This window comes from Balaenoptera physalus, assembly GCF_965194825.1.
Source record: "Balaenoptera physalus genome assembly, chromosome: 16".
Lineage (NCBI taxonomy): Eukaryota > Metazoa > Chordata > Mammalia > Artiodactyla > Balaenopteridae > Balaenoptera > Balaenoptera physalus.
The window spans coordinates 52,809,766-52,828,770 of record NC_138898.1 but is presented as its reverse complement, the minus strand read 5'-3'; the positions used below and the strand labels follow the sequence as shown (position 1 = coordinate 52,828,770).

General features: G+C 53.2%; 2 protein-coding genes and 1 pseudogene across 6 annotated transcripts; all 3 read left to right on the top strand.

Annotated features, from left to right (window-relative positions):
- The first annotated feature begins 483 nt into the window (after positions 1-483).
- LOC309646061 lies at positions 484-2,213 on the top strand (annotated as a pseudogene). Its single transcript has one exon. The product of its transcript is annotated as an uncharacterized misc_RNA (transcript).
- Positions 2,214-2,379: 166 nt separating this feature from the next.
- On the top strand, positions 2,380-9,686 carry RPL3L (ribosomal protein L3 like). 2 transcript variants are annotated; one of them, XM_082432018.1, is made up of 10 exons: positions 2,380-2,493; positions 2,987-3,179; positions 4,807-4,975; positions 6,160-6,295; positions 7,597-7,783; positions 7,878-8,038; positions 8,245-8,346; positions 8,835-8,930; positions 9,158-9,277; positions 9,545-9,686. In XM_082432018.1, exons 1-10 carry the CDS (start codon positions 2,491-2,493, stop codon positions 9,599-9,601), a joined length of 1,224 nt encoding a protein of 407 aa, XP_082288144.1. In that variant the 5' UTR covers positions 2,380-2,490; the 3' UTR covers positions 9,602-9,686. The 2 variants fall into 2 exon arrangements, with proteins under 2 accessions (XP_082288144.1, XP_082288143.1); XM_082432017.1 differs by having other exon boundaries at positions 2,384-2,493; positions 9,135-9,277.
- A 435-nt stretch (positions 9,687-10,121) lies between these two features.
- On the top strand, positions 10,122-14,514 carry MSRB1 (methionine sulfoxide reductase B1). Of its 3 annotated transcripts, none has more exons than XM_082432046.1 (4): positions 10,122-10,282; positions 11,803-11,880; positions 12,074-12,222; positions 13,625-14,514. In XM_082432046.1, the coding sequence occupies exons 1-4, from the start codon at positions 10,228-10,230 to the stop codon at positions 13,721-13,723; spliced, it is 381 nt and encodes a 126-aa protein (XP_082288172.1). In that variant the 5' UTR covers positions 10,122-10,227; the 3' UTR covers positions 13,724-14,514. The 3 variants fall into 3 exon arrangements, with proteins under 3 accessions (XP_082288172.1, XP_082288173.1, XP_082288174.1); XM_082432047.1 differs by lacking the exon at positions 11,803-11,880 and adding an exon at positions 12,565-12,679 and having other exon boundaries at positions 10,123-10,282; XM_082432048.1 differs by lacking the exon at positions 11,803-11,880 and having other exon boundaries at positions 10,123-10,282.
- Positions 14,515-19,005: the final 4,491 nt, after the last annotated feature.

Sequence of the window (19,005 nt, the reverse complement as noted above, 5' to 3'; positions counted from 1 at the left end):
ACTGTGTGCTGGGCGCTGGTATCAGCCGTGAAGGAAACAGAGATCCCTATTTACATTCTAAGGGGAGACAGACACAGGAGTAAGGAAACTATTCATTCAGTTCGGATGGCGTGTAGGCACGTGCCAAGTGCAGCAGGGAGCAGGATGATGAACACAGCTCGGCTCTTCTGGAGAACTCAGGCCGGTAGAGCAAATAACAAAGTCAACAGATAACACAAGCTGCCAAAGGCTGTACTCTTCCAGGAAGCCCTCCTGGATTGTCCATTAGCTACATCCCTCTCTGAGCTCCACTGTGTCTGCCAGGGCCCCTCATGGACTGGCTGATGCCACTGAGCTTGGAGAGGGGGCTGCCTGGGGCAGCACAGAAGGTAGGGTTTGCCCCCCCACCCCCCACCCCCACCCCCCGACTAGGGAGAAGTGGCTCCTACCCTGGGCACAGGGCACTCTGTTTTGGTTCTGAGGGTTCCATCCTGGCCCTGAGCACTGTTGTGCCCTTGAGGCAGCTCCACTGACCAGGGCCCTACTGGCCACCCTCTGTGGTCTCCATACCTGGCACACCCCCTGGCTAGCACCAGGGAGGATGGGTGCTGGTCACTTCCTGCCCAGAGGCTGGGGTCAGTCATTAACTCCATGGACGCACAGAATCCGGAATCATAGTAACCTTAAATCTTCAAATCATGAACTCTTAGAAACTGTCACACTCAACTAATTATAACATTGGCCTGCAATGTCGGGCTGAACGAGGGGACCCAGTGGAGGTGGGCCGGAGTCATCGCATGACCCTCAGTAACCAGCACGAGCTCGCCCACCAGAGGAATATGAGAAAGCAGAGTATAGTACTCAGTTAAGGGAAAGCACCCAGATGATGGCTTTCTGCTGCCACCCAGCAGCGGACAGACTCAGAGATCATGCAGCAGAAGCAGAAAAAGGCAAATGAGAGGGAGGAACCCAAGCAGCTTTGTGGCTCCATGTCTAACCCTCTGGCCCTTGGCCTGTGTGGCTGGAGCCCCCATCGTGTGCTCCCAGGCCCAGCACCGAGGGTGTTCCCTTTGGCCCTGAGTCTGCAACATGTCGCTCCTGTGCTACCTTCCTTCAGGGAGCCCCTCTCCCCCAGGGCCATTTCTGGGCTGAGGGGTTTACCCCTTCCCAGTGATTTTTTTCCTGCAGGACTCAGCCCAAAGTATTAAAAGTAGCTTTGTCATTCAAAAACAATGACAAAAACAAAGAATTGTAGATTTTAGTAGCATAGAATTTTAGCACCCAGGGATGCAAAATCCACAGACCTGCAGAGATATCTTAGGCCTGTAAAACTCTGATTCTACAATTACGGAACTTTAGAACCATAAAATCTTTGAATTAAAAAATAAAAGATTTCAGGGACTTCCCTGGTGGCGTAGTGGTTAAGAATCCGCCTGCCAATGCAGGGGACATGGGTTCGAGCCCTGGTCCGGGAAGATCCCACATGCCATGGAGCAACTAAGCCCATGCGCCACAACTACTGATCCTGCGCTCTAGAGCCCACAAGCCACAACTACTGCAGCCCGCGCGCCTAGAGCCCGTGCTCCGCAACAAGAGAAGCCACTGTAATGAGAAGCCTGCGCACTGCAGTGAAGAGTAGCTCCTGCTCGCCACAACTAGAGGAAGCCTGCACGCAGCAACGAAGACCCAATACAGCCAAAAATAAAATATAAATAAATAAATTTATTTTAAAAAAGTATAAAAAAAAATTTAAGTTCATAAAATTATCTTAAGGGACTTCCCTGGTGGTGCAGTGGTTAAGACTCTGTGCTCCCAATGCAGGGGGCCTGGGGTTCAATCCCTGGTCAGGGAACTAGATCCCACATGCATGCCGAAACTAAGGAGCCCGCCTGCTGCAGCTAAGACCCGATGCAACCAAATAAATAAATATTAAAAAAAAAAAGTATCCTAAGTGTTCTTGGCTCATAGCTACTAGAGTCAAGGGACCTTGATTGAATCACAGTTCTAGTGATCCTCTGGGCACAGAGCCAAACTTCCCCATCTTCCCGCCGTTTGTCCAGCTCAGGCTCACAGCCCTCAGGACAGCACAAGAATCTGCTCTGCTTCAAGGCCAGCAAACTGGACTCAGACCCTCCTAATGGCAGCTGCCCAAGGGAAGCTCCCCAACCCGAGTTCCTAAACCCCCTACCAGGCCAAGTTGTTTCTGTCTTGGAGGGTCACACGAAGCAGAAAACAAAGTGTGTGACCCAGTCCCAGGACCCTTGAGGAAACAAGTGCCAGCCCTAGCTCCAGGTGCCCCCCCCCAGGCTGCCCAGGCTGCCCCCCTTCGCCCTGCCCTGGGCCAGGCCCGCTCCTGACACCAGAGCCCACATCCGCCACAGGAGATGACAGAGCTCCCCTGCCAGGGGCTAAATCTGGGATCTGGCTGCTGTGCGTCCTGGCCCTGCCACTCGACCTCCGACGCCTGGTGAGGTGGCCCCTTCCCTTCCTAACCTGCAGGGACAGGCCTCCATGGTCAGTGGGCTGGCGGGGGCGGCGTTGGGGGGAAGCACGCCAGCTTCCTGGCGAGGGGCAAGTGGGCTTCTGGGATCTATCCCAGCAGAGAAGGTCCTTGGGCCTGTGACAGAGTAGGTGATTAGAGGGGACAGCAGGGGGCCCAAGCTCTGGCTTCCAGGCCTAGGACAGGCAAACAGAGGGACAGATGGCAGCGGCCCCCTGCCTCTGTGGCCTTGGCCGCAGGGTGGACCTGCCTCTTCTGGGCCCAGCCAGGCAGGGCCAGGCCACTGAGACAGGAAGCCCCTGAGTGAGGGGGGCTGCTGCTGGCTCTGTCCCTAAGACACTGCCCTTGGAGAAGTTTCCCTCCTTTCTTGTGGACAGATGCAGGCCCTGAGGGCCACCAGGTCTCAGCCTGGGGTCTCTAGCTCACTTCCGGTCTGGTCTCTGGGACCGCCCAGCTGCACCCAGCAGGGAGACCCCAGCTCTGATCTCCCTTCCCTTCTGTCCCCAGTCCCACCGGAAGTTCTCTGCCCCTCGGCATGGACAGCTGGGCTTCCTGCCACACAAGAGGAGCCGCCGGCACCGGGGCAAGGTGAAGACGTGGCCTCGGGACGACCCCAGCCGGCCCGTGCACCTCACGGCCTTCCTGGGCTACAAGGCTGGCATGACACACACTCTGCGGGAGGTGCACCGGCCAGGGCTCAGTGAGTGGCCGCTAGGGGCCCCTGGGGGGCGGGCCGAGCACCCTTGACTGCCAGAAGATCTGGAGGTCCTTCCAGATGCTAGGAGCCACAACTGGGCTCCTGGAGGGGAAACAGCCCCAGAAGGGGCCAGGCCCCGCCCATGGGCACCTCAGTCAGAATGTTGACTGCTGGCCGTGCCTCAAGAACTGATCTGTCATTGCCCCAGTTTACAGATGAGGAAATAGAGCAGTTATGAAACTTGTAGGAGCTAAGATTCAAGGGCAGGTGCCCCTACACACTTCCGGTTTTGAGATCATCATAATGTGGTTATAAGAAATAATACAGAGGGATCCCACGCACCCTTTACCCAGTTTCCCCAATGGAAACATCTCTTAATACCATGGTAATATGTCATAGCTGGATAATGACATGGATACACCCTACCCATCTTATGCTGGATTCTCCTGAAAAAGATGTGTGTTTATTTAGTTCTATGAGGTTCTGTCACGTGTAAATGCGTGTACCCACCACCTTGGAACATTCCATTCCCACAACAGTCCCTCCTGTTGCCCTATTATAGCCACAGCCGCCACCCCCCAACCTTCTGGCAACCACTCATCTGTTCTCCATCTCTCCTAAAGTATATATTTTTTGGCTGCGCCACGCAGCTTGCAGGATCTTAGTTCCCTGACCAGGGATCGAACCCGGGCCCTCGGCAGTGAAAGTGCCAAGTCCTAACCTCTGGACCGCCAGGGAATTCCCCTAATATATATATATATTATATATATATATATATATAATATATATATATATATATTTAAATTTTATTTATTTATTTTTGGCTGTGTTGGGTCTTCATTTCTGTGCAAGGGCTTTCTCTAGTTGCGGCAAGCGGGGGCCACTCTTCATCGCGGTGCGCGGGCCTCTCACTATTGCGGCCTCTCTTGTTGGGAGCACAGGCTCCAGACGCGCAGGCTCAGTAGTTGTGGCTCACGAGCCTAGTTGCTCCGCGGCATGTGGGATCTTCCCAGACCAGGGCTCGAACCCATGTCCCCTGCATTGGCAGGCAGATTCTCAACCACTGCGCCACCAGGGAAGGCCCCCTAATATATATTTTAAGCATATACATCTTTGACTTCGGATCAGCCTCATTAATAACATCTATAAAATCATGGGTTTAGGACAAGTCTTAAGTTTTGTTCTAGAACTCATCCACATACATTCATAGTGCCCATTTGTACTCCCCTAGAGGACACCCAACCCTACCCTTTGGGGGATGCTGCTCTGGCTGTGGCTCTCCTGGCCCACTCCTGGGCGGTCTGGTGGGGAAACCGAGGCATGAGCGGGTCAGGCCTTACCTGAGCTGAGTCAGAGCTAGTGTGGACACTTGTGGGGTCTTGCCCAGCAGTGGCTCCACACGCAGGGCAGAGCAGGGAGAGAAGGGCCGGGAGTGGGGAGGCTCAGGGCTGGAGGTCAGGGGCCTGCTCACAGGGGCCTCTGTCCACAACAGCCCTGGGGCTCTGGCGCTGGGTCCTCCTGCGGGCAGGTGGGGCTGTGGTTGGCACTTCCACCCCTTCCCCCTCTCCATGGGACTCCCCATGGGACTCGGAGGCCCCCCTCCACGCCTCTGTCTCTGGGTTTCGTTCAGAAATTTCCAAGAGGGAGGAGGTGGAGGCGGTGACGATTGTGGAGACGCCGCCTCTGGTGGTGGTGGGCGTGGTGGGCTACGTGGCCACCCCGCGAGGCCTGCGGAGCTTCAAGACCATCTTTGCGGAACATCTCAGCGACGAGTGCCGCCGCCGCTTCTACAAGGACTGGTGAGGCCCCGTGGGGATGCCGGGCGGTTGGGCAGGAGGAGGAGTGTCAGCAGCGTGTGGAAGGCAGGAAAGTGTGTGTGTGTGTGTGTATGCGTGTGAGTGTGTGATGCCTTCCCTCCAATAAAAGACAAGAGGGCTGGAGAGGAAATTAGTTAGAGGAAAAAGGAAAGCAAACATTCTCATCCTCAGGGTGAACTAAGGAACTAATTTGATGGAATGTCAGAGTTGGTTCCGAGCTTCCTAGCAGCCAGGGTGAAAAGGGAAATAGCCAACTGACAAGCTCTTTTCATCAGAAAGAAAGGCATCCTTAGGCCTCAAATCTTCCCTGGCATTAAGTCCAGAAAGGGAAGGCGCCTCTGCCTGAGGAACCTCACAGACACCCCCTTCCATATGGAGGCAGAGGCACGTATAGCATCCATGGGAGGTGAGGATCTTGGGCCCCAGTGTCAGAGCAGGCTGTGTGACCACAGGCAAGCTGACTGACCTTTTAGAACCTCACCTCACCCCCCCACCACACACACACACACACACACACACACACACACACACACACACACACACTCCCCACAGACACCGTCAAATGGGAACAGGAGAGGTCCCCGCATCTTGGGGCAGCCCTGAGGATGAGCTGAGCAGAGTGTGTCAAGTGCTCAGCACAGGGAAAGAGCTCAGCGAACGCCAGCTGGCCTTGTTTTTGCTGCTGCAATTGTGATCAACTTGCCCCTCACCTGACCTCTGTGAACCTCGGTTTCTTCATCTGTAGGATGGGGATAATGATGTCCACCTTCCAGCATCCTGGCAAGGGTTAGGAACGATGGGGTGTGGGGCCTGGCCAGTCCTGACTGTTCGCTTTAGAAGTGGGTTCAGCAGCCATGGCAAAGTGGGCACGTGGCCGTGGCTGGCTGGCACGCCCCTTCCCTGGGCTCCTGCACATCTGCTCACTCTCAGCCCCAGGAGGCAGGGAGGGTACCCACTTTACGGAGGAGGAAACTGAGGCCTAGAGAGGGAAAGACAGTCTGTGCTTAAGGAGGGCGCCTGGAACCAGCCCAGGGACCCCAGGGGCCCAGCAATGCCTCCCCTGGGAAGGGGAGGAGGGAGGAGGGGGACATCTAAGCCCATGCTTGGTAGGCTGCAGTGGAGGCTGCCGTGCTGGCCGTGCTGAGCACCCTCTGTGCACGGCTCAGGCACAAGAGCAAGAAAAAAGCCTTCACCAAGGCCTGCAGGAGGTGGCGCGACGCCGATGGCAAGAAGCAGCTGCAGAGGGACTTTGCTGCCATGAAAAAGTACTGCAAGGTCATCCGGGTCATCGTCCACACCCAGGTCAGCCCCTACCCCCTGGTCCACACTGGTCAGCCAGTCCACCCCCTGGGCCCACCCTCCCTCAGCCTGGCTTCCAGGAGCCCTGGCAAATGTCAGCCTAAAAATACTGCGAGCCCCGGGCATAGGCCCAAAGTGTCGGCTGACCAGCCAGCCGCCGGCAGCCCCGGGGATGGGGTGTTGGGCATCAGTGCACTCTGAGGGCTGCGGGGTACTGGCCACACCCAGCAGTCAACCAAGGCCCTGAAATGCCCCAAAGGTCCAGGATCGTCTGCCCAGTGTTGGGTGTGGGGGGCCGGCCGCCTCTCTTTGGGGTCTGGCACATGTGGGTGTGAATTAACATTCGTAAGTGGGGTCTGGCTTCGTGTGGGCTGACAGGTTACCTATACCCTCTGGCTTTTTCTGGAACGTTCAGGGAAGCCTTCCCAGGCCCGGAGCAGTGACCCTCCCCAACTGCCTGAGTTACTCTCACACTTGCAGTTCCTGGTTTCGTGTGTCATTGGTTAACATCCATCTCCCTCCATAGACTTGAGCTCCACGGGGGCAGGGGTCGCAGCTTCCTGCTCACTGCTGTACCCCACCCCCCAGGAGGCTTATATGCAACAGGTCCTCCATCAGTACTGGTTGAGCCCTATGCTGTGACCTAACCGCGTCCCTGCTTCCACCTCACACAGCAGCAGCCAGAGATGTTTAAAAATGTGCATCAGATCATGTCACACCCTGCACTTGGAATAAAGCCCGAGCTACTCCCTGTGAGACCTGCCTGGCCAGGCCCCTGCTCAACTATCACTGCCCTGAACCCTCCTCCCTGTTCACCACAGTCCAGACACACTGGTCTCGTTTCTGTCCCACCAACCACCACCTCCCCATCTTCCCTGCCACAAGGCCTTTGCATATGCGGTTCCCTCTGCCCCAAAAGCTCTCAGATCTTCACCTAGTGGTTCCTTCTTGCCATTGATGTCACCTCCTCAGAGAGGCCCTCCTTCACCACCCTCATGTGCAATAACTGTCCCCTCCACCCTCAATATTTCGTCACAACACTTAGGCCTATCCAAGAGTTTACTTGGTTTCTGCCGCCCAACTAGATGGCTCCATGGGGGCCAAGACGCTGTCTGCCTCATTCCATGCTGTATCCCCAGTGCCTCGCACAGAATGTGGCATATAGGCACACCAGAGCATGGGATCATCTGTTGAATGAATGTGTGCATGAAAGTCTGCCGGGGTCACCAGCTGGCTTTGTCGTGTCTGCAAATGGGGGTGTGTGTGACTTTCTGGGAACCGACTGGCCGTGCCATGTCTTACAGATGAAGCTGCTGCCCTTCCGGCAGAAGAAGGCCCACATCATGGAGATCCAGCTGAATGGCGGCACGGTGGCTGAGAAGGTGGCCTGGGCCCAGGCCCGGCTGGAGAAGCAGGTGCCAGTGCACAGCGTGTTCAGCCAGAGTGAGGTCATTGATGTCATTGCCGTCACCAAGGGCAGGGGAGTCAAAGGTAGGGCCGGGTGGGGATGGTGGCTCCAGGAAGGCTGCCTGGAGGAGGTGGGGGCCAAATTGGCCTCTCAGCCACCCGCCCCTCCCACCTGCAGGGGTCACGAGCCGCTGGCATACCAAGAAGCTGCCGAGGAAGACCCATAAGGGGCTGCGCAAGGTGGCCTGCATTGGTGCCTGGCACCCTGCCCGCGTGGGCTGCTCCATCGCCCGGGCTGGGCAGAAGGGCTACCATCACCGCACAGAGCTCAACAAGAAGGTGTGTCCGCAGGCCTGGTTTGAGGGGGGATGCCCGTGACCACACCCCAGTGAGTGGGGAGCATGACTCAGATGCTGCCTGGCCCCATAAGGCTCTGAAATGCCCCCACCAGCGCCTGGGTCTAAGCCCACATTCTGATGGGTGTGGGCATCTTGCCAGCCCCAGAGGCTACCCGCTGTCCCCAATGTGCCCTGTGCTCCTGGCAGATCTACTGCATCGGCCGGGGGCTGCACACGGAGGACGGGAAGGTGGTTAAGAACAACGCATCCACCAGCTACGATGTGACCGACAAATCCATCACACCACTGGTGAGGGTGGGCCGCTAGTTTGGCTGAGGGGCCTGGGGTGCATGTGTGGGGCAGGCCTGTGGGGTGCTGCCCTCCCCCAAGAGCTCAGGCACCAGGGTGGACGGCCTGGGTGGACCAAACCCCTGCTGTTCCTGCATCCTCAGAGCCACCACTGCAGACAGCTCATCCTCCAGCTGCTGTCACAGGGTGCAGAGTGCAGCAGCTCCGACTGTGGCCTTGGAGTCAGGCTGCCTGGGCTCAAACCCCAGCTGCAGTGTGTAGTAGCTGCGGGGCCTGGAGCAAGTGACTTCACCCCTCTGAGCCTCAGTTTCCCTCCTCTGTAAAATGCAGATTTTTAAATAAGATAATCACAGGAAGGACTTAGGGTGTGGCTCAGATGCTGCCCTGATTAGTGATCGAGAATGTCACCCTAGGCCAGGGGAGTTCTCCTAGGGCCCCCAGCTGCCTCCTAACCCAGCAGCCCCTTTCCTGGACCCACCTTCCCACAGGGTGGCTTCCCCCACTACGGGGAAGTCAACAATGACTTCGTCATGCTGAAAGGTTGCATCGCGGGCACCAAGAAGAGGGTCATCACGCTGAGGAAGGTCAGTGCCGGGTGGTGAGCTGGGGAGTGGGAGCCCCATGGGCCTTGGGGGAGTTGGGGGGGCTGGCCTCCAGCCTGCTTCAGGAGGGGTGGGGATGGGGAAAGCAAAGAGGGAGAGGTTCTAACAGAAGCTGGGTGAGTGAGACCTTCCTGTGTGGGCTGGGGGTAATGCGAGGGGCTGAGTGGGGACCTCCCACGGTGACAGCTCCCCTCTCCCACCGGCTGCAGTCCCTCCTGGTGCACCACAGCCGCAGGGCCCTGGAGAACATCGAGCTCAAGTTCATTGACACCACCTCCAAGTTTGGCCATGGCCGCTTCCAGACAGCCCAAGAGAAGAGGGTCTTCATGGTGAGCCCACCAGCCTTGCTCTCTGGGGCTCCGACACCACATCCTACCTGCCCCAGAGCGGTGAAGCTGAGCAGATGGGGGTGGCACGCATGTCCCTGCACTCATCCACAGGAGGGGGCTTTTAGGGGTCCAGTCCTGGGCACTGATTCTTGCCAGAAAGGAAGTAGGGGAGGAACCAGTGGGAGAGGGCGCAGGGCCGACTCCGCGTAACCCAGGCGGCTGGTTAGACCCCTGTGACTAACGCTACTCCTGTCCCTCGCCCACCAGGGTCCCCAGAAGAAGCATCTTGAGAAGGAAAAGCCGGAAACCTCGGGAGACTTGTAGGCAGGATGGGATGGAGGGAGCCAGAAAGAAGCGCGGCACAACCCTCCCCTGTCCCCGTGTCTAATAAAAGCCAGAGACAACTCTTCCCGCGGTGTCTCAGAGTTGGGGGGCACGGAAAGGCTGGTCAACGGCCGGCAGCCCGGGGCTTAGCGCCGGGAAACGACGAGAGCATACGCGGCTCTGGGTGCACCGCGGCAGCCACTCCAAACCCAGCGCAGCTCAGCGGCTCGCCCTGCCACTAGGGGCAGGGCGGCAGGGGCGGGGCCGCGGGGGCCGCTGAGGAGTGGTCCTCAGTGGTGGGCGGGGCCTGCTGGAAGACGGAGGGGGCAGGTCCTCGGGAGGGGGCGGGGCCTCCTGGAGGCGGAAGCCGGAACCCTAGTCCCGGGGAGGGATTGGTCCGTGGAAAGGGCGGGTCAACGGGAGGCGGGCCCTGCGAGGGTGTCTCGCACCTCTGGACGTGATTGGTCCCCTGGGGGGGCGGGGCCTAGGGCGCCGGGGCAGGTCCAGGATCCGAGTGGGATCGGTTCTCGGGAGGCGGGGCGGGAGGCGGGCACAAGCACCAGGTCGTAGGCCTGTGGCCTCGGATCTGTCTGAGGCGGCGATCGTGCAGCGGTCTCGCCGGCGCCATGTCGTTCTGCAGCTTCTTCGGGGGCGAGGTTTTCCAGAACCACTTTGAGCCGGGTACGACCTGTGACCTCCTGGAGGACAGCGGGGGCGGGGACGCGTATTAGAGGGGGCGTCGCAGCCCTCCGGGTGGCGATGGAGCCCCGGAGTCCCGGGAACGGGGGCCGAGTGTGACCGCGCGGGGAGGAACGCATGTGGGTAAAGGGGATACAGAGGAGGGAGAAGTTGGGGGTTCCGGAGAGTAGAGGTACTTGAGGGGAGAGGGACATTGGAGAGAGGGGGTCGCTGTCCTCGAGGAGGACAGACCTTGAGTGTGAGCGTAGCCTTTTCCGAGGAAATCTGCGGGGTCAAGGTATGGGGGTGGTGACGCCGTTGCGGGTATCCGGGTCAGGATCGGAACTTTAGGGGGAGGCGGTGGAAGGTCTTGTCCAGGGGCAGCTCCTGTGACTGGCCTGCCTCTCCTTGGGGCATCCCCCTGATATTACCTCAGCCCTTTCTTCTCCCCGGTTCCCCAGACCTGCGGGGTAAGCTGGAAAGCATGTCTTGTTGGGATCCAAATGTGACCGCCTGGGTGCCTCCCCCACCTGCCCAGGGCCCCAGGTTTGGGTAACCAGGAGTGCTGCCAGGCTGCCAATGTCCAGTGAAGTTTGACTGGATAGCCTGGGTCAGGTAGGAGGGGTGGAAGGTAGGGGGTGAGTGGTTGGTTTGGGGGCATGGCCGGCCGTCAGCCCTGGCCCCAGTCTTTGAGAGGCCCAGATGAATCCCCTTCTGGGCTGTGCTTTCTGGTCATGGACTAATCTGGTAAAAATATGCCCACAGGCAAGACTAGGGCAGCGACCTATCCCTGGGTGGGATTTGTTGGGTGTCAGCCCTCGAGGGGGCTGGGATGTGACACCCTGCGTCTCTGTGAGCCAGCTGTGACATAGAACCCTCTGGGCAAAGTCCTCCCTTCAGACTCTCTGGCTGTGGGACTCCGGGTTGTCCTCAGGCTACTCTGCCAAGCTGGAAACTCCACTCCCACAGCAGCTCCTGTTTCCTCTTTTCTTCCTCAAGTTACTGGTAAAGGCTGAGTAGGTCACAGACTCCAGGGCAAGCTGTCTCCAGGCCCGGCAGGGGGCAAAGGGTGACTCAGTACCCCTCGAGGGACCCCCAAGCAGTTTCCTGTTCTGCGAGTCAGTTTTGCAACCTTTCTTTTTCCCCCCTCAGGGTGATCTTTTGGAGGTAGGTTGAAATTCATCCTTCTCCCTGGCGCTCTGTCTTCCTGGGCCCTCTGTCTGACTGGAGGTCTTTTGCTGGGATCAGTCTTTTCCTGCTTGGAGAGCAGGCTGGTGTCTGGGCATCCACCTTATGGCTTCTTTGGGCAGAGGGAGGTCCACGTGGGAAGGGAGGGGGGCTAGTGGTGGTGCTGGCCATGCCACAGCCCCCACCGTGTGGGGCCTGCTTGTGTGTGAGAGGCAGAGCTGTGTCCTCATCAAGACTGCCTGGGTTCCTTCCTGGCTGCACACCCTGTAGCTGAGCGTTTTGCATCCCTGAGCCTCAGCTTCCTCATCTGTAAAATGGGAACGTCTGCATTACAGGGTTGTTAAGAAGAGTGAAAGAAATAAGTGTGAAAAGTGGCTCTCCTGGTCTCTGGCACAGGCTCAGAACCGCTAAATGTGAGCTCCATGCTGTGTCTCCCCCACAGAGCCGATACCCAGGCTTATGGGTGGCGGGTGGGTGAGTGGGGAGGGTGTGCAGCCCACCCTGTAACCGGAGTGCTGCTGTCCTCTCCTGAGTTCAAGGATTTGGGTGCTCACCCCCGAGGCGCTGGAGCCAGCATCTCTGCTCTTGCCTCCCCTTCTGCCCCAGGCATCTACGTGTGTGCCCAATGTGGCTATGAGCTGTTTTCCAGCCGCTCAAAGTACGCACACTCATCCCCATGGCCGGCCTTCACCGAGACCATCCATGCTGACAGTGTGGCCAAGCGTCCAGAGCACAATCAGCCTGGAGCCTTAAAGGTGGGTGGTAGCAACTGGGGGGCAGTGAGGAGGTGTCAGCCAGGGGGGTCCTGAGAGCCCCCACCCCTTCCTGCTGCTCCCCCTACAGCTGTAGGGGCCTAGGGTCTGTCTATTCCAGGCCTCTGGCTTCAGCCAGGGGAGCTGACACATCAAACTATTGGGAGACCCTGGGGTCCTGATGGGAACAGGGAAACAAGATGGTTTTCCGGGGCAGGTTCTGGGCCAAGGCCAACCTCTCATGCCAGCAGTTACCTTGGGAAATAGGCATGGGGAGGACCCCATGTGCTGGTGGCAGCAGGGGCCATGGCTGCAGCTGTTTTCATGGCTGTCTTGTCTTCCCAGGTGTCCTGTGGCAGGTGTGGCAATGGGCTGGGCCATGAATTCCTGAACGATGGCCCCAAGCGTGGACAGTCCCGCTTCTGAATATTCAGCAGCTCACTGAAGTTCATCCCTAAAGGTGAGCTTGCCTGCCGGCAGCTGGGCACAGGCCTGTGTACAGGCCTTTGTACAGGCCTTTAGACGCCCAGGGGCACACTGTTCTCATGCACTTACAGTGACAAAGCATGGGGGCACCAAAGTGCGCTGCCCAGGGCCACTGGAAGGTAGCTGCGGGACAGGGACAAAGGGCAGATGCCCTGCCTCCTGCATCTGGTTGATCGCGTGCAGGGCGGTGCGGAGGCTGAGTTCCGGGGCTGTGCAGCTGCAGGCTTGCTCATCAGCCTCTCTGAGCCTCCTCATCTTCTGTGTAGTGGGCGTGATGGCAGAGCCTCCTTCACAGGCCCGTTAAGACTGGCTGCATGAAAGTGCACTGGGGTCTGGAGTGTAGTAGGGGCTCAGTAAATATGTGCTCTTGTTGGCAATATTCTTATCACTGGTAGATTGTTTGGGAGCCGTTTTTCATTTGTGTGTGTTTTATCTGAGCTCAGCCTCCTCTCCGGCCCGTTGCTCTGTGTCTGCATCCCCAGCCGCCCTCTGGACTCCTCCGCACTCTTTGTAGCTCAAATCCCTCTCCTCATTTGCTGCCCACAAGACTGCGGCCAGTCCCTAGTCTCAGTTTTATCCTCTGTAAAATGGGGTTGCTAACAGCACCTGCTCGCTGCCCTCACTGTGGGGTTAAGTGAGGCTGTCCGTGAGGCCCGGTGTGTGATAAAGGTTTGATAATAGTTTTGTCCTTTTGTAGTTATTTGTCCTCCAGTACGTGTGGAGGAAAGACAGACTCTGGGTTCTCCGGCAGATCTCAGGAAACGAACTGGGCACAGAGACACCCCCAGGCTGCGGGTCTGGGTCCTCCCAGCTCTCTTGGTCTGCAGGCTGCAGCGGGAGTGGGCTGGGTCAGGGAACGGTGTCTGAAACCTAAGTTAGCAGCGACTTGTTTTTCTCTCCCCTCCCTCATTTCTTTCAGGCAAAGAAACTTCTGCCTCCCAGGGACAGTAGGTGGGCAACCCACACCCATCCCAGATGGACGCTGCTTCGTGGCCACACTCTGGACATCCCACCTTAGAAGTGAAACGCCAGACATTTGGACAGGGGAGCGGGGGGAGGGGGGTAGCTGAAACATCAGGAAGGTTCCCGAGGCCTTGCCTCCGAACAGGCTAGGAGAAGGGAAAAGGCTGGGAAAAGGAGAAGGCTACACTTGGCTGCCAGGGAGGCCTGGAGGCCCCACTGTCGGCTCTCACAGGAGTCTCAGGGAGGGGGCTCTATGCCTGGCTCGTCTTAGAGTGATGGTGCAGCCCCCACCTTCTCTCCTCAGCCCACTGCCCCCTCCCTGCCTGTTTGGACTCACCCCCATGAGGCCCAGTTCTGAGGTGGGCTCTGGCCCTCGTCGAAGCTCTTGCCCGTCTCCAGCAGGCTGTGCTAGGAGAGAATGCAAACAGGGGCGGCCCCAGTTGGCTGCTCCAGCCCTGGTCACTCTATGATTCTCTCTGACTAAACCCTTCCAGGCAGCCAGAGTGGTGATGATCTGTGACCCGCTGGGGGAGCAGGCAGAGGGGACAGATCTCTGGCCTCTCGGTTACGAAAGGAGAAATCCCGAACCTTGTTGCACCATCTATGTGGATGCTGCTTGCCCCACTCAGGCTTAGGAAAGCAGCTATTGCTCCATCACCTTGACTGTGCAAGGCTGGGGACCCCGGAGCTCACAGCCTACAGTTCACTGCTTCTGGGGACACAGTGACTGTGCCTCACTGCACATGCTCTGAGGGTCCTGCCATCAGGGAGGGTGGGCGAAGCCCCTTCCATCTTGAATCCTCTTTGGAGTAATCAGGAGGAGATCAATAAACAAACAGAACCCAGGCTTGCTGTCTTTATTAACAACATCAGGGACGCCAAGACCCAGGGTCAGGCTTTGCACAGCTGTTTCACTTGTTCCACAAATAGTTATTGAGCTCAGTGTCAGGCTGTAGCTTCAGTGCTGGGGATGCAGCCATGAGAAAGGCAGATGGTGCCTGCCTTTAAGGTCTTTTTTTTTTTTTTAATTTTAAAATTTAATTTTATTTATTTTTTTATACAGCAGGTTCTTATTAGTCATCAATTTTATACACATCAGTGTATACATGTCAATCCCAATCGCCCAATTCATCACGCCACCACCCCCACCTCCCCGCCGCTTTCCCTGCTTCGCGTCCATATGTTTGTTCTCTATATCTGTGTCTCTGTTTCTGCCCTGCAAACTGGTTCATCTGTACCATTTTTCTAGGTTCCACATATATGCGTTAATATACGATATTTGTTTTTCTTTTTCTGACTTACTTCACTCTGTATGACAGTCTCTAGATCCATCCATGTCTCAACAAATGACCCGATTTCGTTCCGTTTTATGGCTGAGTAATATTCCATTGTATATATGTACCACATCTTCTTTATCCATTTGTCTGTCAATGGGCATTTAGGTTGCTTCCATGACCTGGCTATTGTAAATAGTGCTGCAATGAACATTGGGGTGCATGTGTCTTTTTGAATTACGGTTTTCTCTGGGTATATGCCCAGTAGTGGGGTTGCTGGATCATATGGTAATTCTATTTTTAGTTTTTTAAGGAACCTCCATACTGTTCTCCATAGTGGCTGTATCAATTTACATGCCCACCAACAGTGCAAGAGGGTTCCCTTTTCTCCACACCCTCTCCAGCATTTGTTGTTTGTAGATTTTCTGATGATGCCCATTCTAACTGGTGTGAGGTGATACCTCATTGTAGTTTTGATTTGCATTTCTCTAATAATTAGTGATGTTGAGCAGCGTTTCATGTGCTTCTTGGCCATCTGTATGTCTTCTTTGGAGAAATGTCTATTTAGGTCTTCTGCCCATTTTTGGATTGGGTTTGTTTTTTTTAATATTGAGCTTCATGAGCTGTTTATATATTTTGGAGATTAACCCTTTGTCTGTTGATTCGTTTGCAAATATTTTCTCCCATTCTGAGGGTTGTCTTTTCGTCTTGTTTATGGTTTCCTTTGCTGTGCAAAAGCTTTGACGTTTCATTAGGTCCCATTTGTTTATTTTTGTTTTTATTTCCATTACTCTAGGAGGTGGATCAAAAAAGATCTTGCTGTGATTTATGTCAAAGAGTGTTCTTCCTATGTTTTCCTCTAAGAGTTTTATAGTGTCCAGTCTTACATTTAGGTCTCTAATCCATTTTGAGTTGATTTTTGTGTATGGTGTTAGGGAGTGTTCTAATTTCATTCTTTTACATGTAGCTGTCCGGTTTTCCCAGCACCACTTATTGAAGAGACTGTCTTTTCTCCATTGTATATCCTTGCCTCCTTTGTCATAGATTAGTTGACCATAGGTACGTGGGTTTATCTCTGGGCTTTCTATCCTGTTCCATTGATCTATATTTCTGTTTTTGTGCCAGTACCATATTGTCTTGATTACTGTAGCCTTTGTAGTATAGTCTGAAGTCAGGGAGTCTGATTCCTCCAGCTCCCTTTTTTTCCCTCAAGACCGCTTTGGCTATTCGGGGTCTTTTGTATCTCCATACAAATTTTAAGATTTTTTGTTCTAGTTCTGTAAAAAATGCCATTGGTAATTTGATAGGGATTGCATTGAATCTGTAGATTGCTTTGGGTAGTATAGTCATTTTCACAATATTGATTCTTCCAATCCAAGAACATGGTATATCTCTCCATCTGTTTGTATCATCTTTAATTTCTTTCATCAGTGTCTTATAGTTTTCTGCATACAGATCTTTTGTCTCCCTAGGTAGGTTTATTCCTAGGTATTTTATTCTTTTTGTTGCAATGGTAAATGAGAGTGTTTCCTTAATTTCTCTTTCAGATTTTTCATCATTAGTGTATAGGAATGCAAGAGATTTCTGTGCATTAATTTTGTATCCTGCAACTTTACCAAATTCATTGATTAGCTCTAGTAGTTTTCTGGTGGCATCTTTAGGATTCTCTATGTATAGTATCATGTCATCTGCAAACAGTGACAGTTTTACTTTTTCTTTTCCAATTTGTATTCCTTTTATTTCTATTTCTTCTCTGATTGCCATGGCTAGGACTTCCAAAACTATGTTGAATAATAGTGGTGAGAGTGGACATCCTTGTCTAGTTCCTGATCTTAAAGGAAGTGCTTTCAGTTTTTCACCATTGAGAATGATGTTTGCTGTGGGTTTGTCATATATGGCCTTTATTATGTTGAGGTAGGTTCCCTCTATGCCCACTTTCTGGAGAGTTTTTATCAGAAATGGGTGTTGAATTTTGCCAAAAGCTTTTTCTGCATCTATTGAGATGATCATATGGTTTTTATTCTTCAATTTGTTAATATGGTGTATCACATTGATTGATTTGCGTATATTGAAGAATCCTTGCATCCCTGGGATAAATCCCACTTGATCGTGGTGTATGATCCTTTTAATGTGTTGTTGGATTCTGTTTGCTAGTATTTTGTTGAGGATTTTTGCATCTATATTCATCAGTGATATTGGTCTGTAATTTTCTTTTTTTGTAGTATCTTTGTCTGGTTTTGGTATCAGGGTGATGGTGGCCTCGTAGAATGAGTTTGGGAGTGTTCCTTCCTCTGCAATTTTTTGGAAGAGTTTGAGAAAGATGGGTGTTAGCTCTTCTCTAAATGTTAGATAGAATTCACCTGTGAAGCCATCTGGTCCTGGACTTCTGTTTGTTGGAAGATTTTTAATCAGAGTTTCAATTTCATTACTTGTGATTGGTCTGTTCATATTTTCTATTTCTTCCTGGTTCAGTCTTGGAAGGTTATACTTTTCTAAAAATTTGTCCATTTCTTCCAGGTTGTCCATTTTATTGGCATAGAGCTGCTTGTAGTAGTCTCTTAGGATGCTTTGTATTTCTGCGGTGTCTGTTGTAACTTCTCCTTTTTCATTTCTAATTTTATTGATTTGAGTCCTCTCCCTCTTTTTCTTGATGAGTCTGGCTAATGGTTTATCAATTTTGTTTATCTTCTCAAAGAACCAGCTTTTAGTTTTATTGATCTTTGCTATTGTTTTCTTTGTTTCTATTTCATTTATTTCTGCTCTGATCTTTATGATTTCTTTCCTTCTGCTAACTTTGAGTTTTGTTTGTTCTTCTTTCTCTAGTTCCTTTAGGTGTAAGGTTAGATTGTTTATTTGAGATTTTTCTTGTTTCTTTAGGTAGGCTTGTATAGCTATAAACTTCCCTCTTAGAACTGCTTTTGCTGCATCCCATAGGTTTTGGGTCGTCGTGTTTTCATTGTCATTTGTCTCTAGGTATTTTCTGATTTCCTCTTTGATTTCTTCAGTGATCTGTTGGTAATTTAGTAATGTATTGTTTAGCCTTCATGTGTTTGTGTTTTTTACATTTTTTCCCCCTGTAATTCATTTCTAATCTCATAGTGTTGTGGTCAGAAAAGATGCTTGACATGATTTCAGTTTTCTTAAATTTACTGAGGCTTGATTTGTGACCCAAGATGTGATCTATCCTGGAGAATGTTCCGTGCGCACTTGAGAAGAAAGTGTAATCTGCTGTTTTTGGATGGAATGTCCTATAAATATCAATTAAATCTATCTGGTCAGGCTTCCCTGGTGGCGCAGTGGTTAAGAATCTGCCTGCCAATGCAGGGGACATGGGTTCGAGCCCTGGTCTGGGAAGATCCCACATGCCGCGGAGCAACTAAGCCTGTGAGCCACAACTACTGAGCCTGCGCGTCTGGAGCCTGTGCTCCGCAATGGGAGAGGCCGCAACAGTGAGAGGCCCTCGCACCGCGATGAAGAGTGGACCCCACTCGCCGCAACTGGAGAAAGCCCTCGCACAGAAATGAAGACCCAACACAGCCAAAATAAATAAATAAGTAAATAAATTTATTTTAAAAAAAAATCTATCTGGTCTATTGTGCCATTTAAAGCTTCTGTTTCCTTATTTATTTTCATTTTGGATGATCTGTCCATTGGTGTAAGTGAGGTGTTAAAGTCCCCCACTATTATTGTGTTACTGTCGATTTCCTCTTTTATAGCTGTTAGCAGTTGCCTTATGTATTGAGGTGCTCCTGTGTTGGGTGCGTATATATTTATAATTGTTATATCTTCTTATTGGATTGATCCCTTGATCATTATGTAGTGTCCTTCCTTGTCTCTTGTAACATTCTTTATTTTAAAGTCTATTTTATCTGATATGAGTATTGCTACTCCAGCTTTCTTTTGATTTCCATTTGCATGGAATATCTTTTTCCATCCCCTCACTTTCAGTCTGTATGTGTCCCTAGATCTGAAGTGGGTCTCTTGTACAGCATATAGATGGGTCTTGTTTTTGTATCCATTCAGCAAGCCTGTGTCTTGTGGTTGGAGCATTTAATCCATTCAT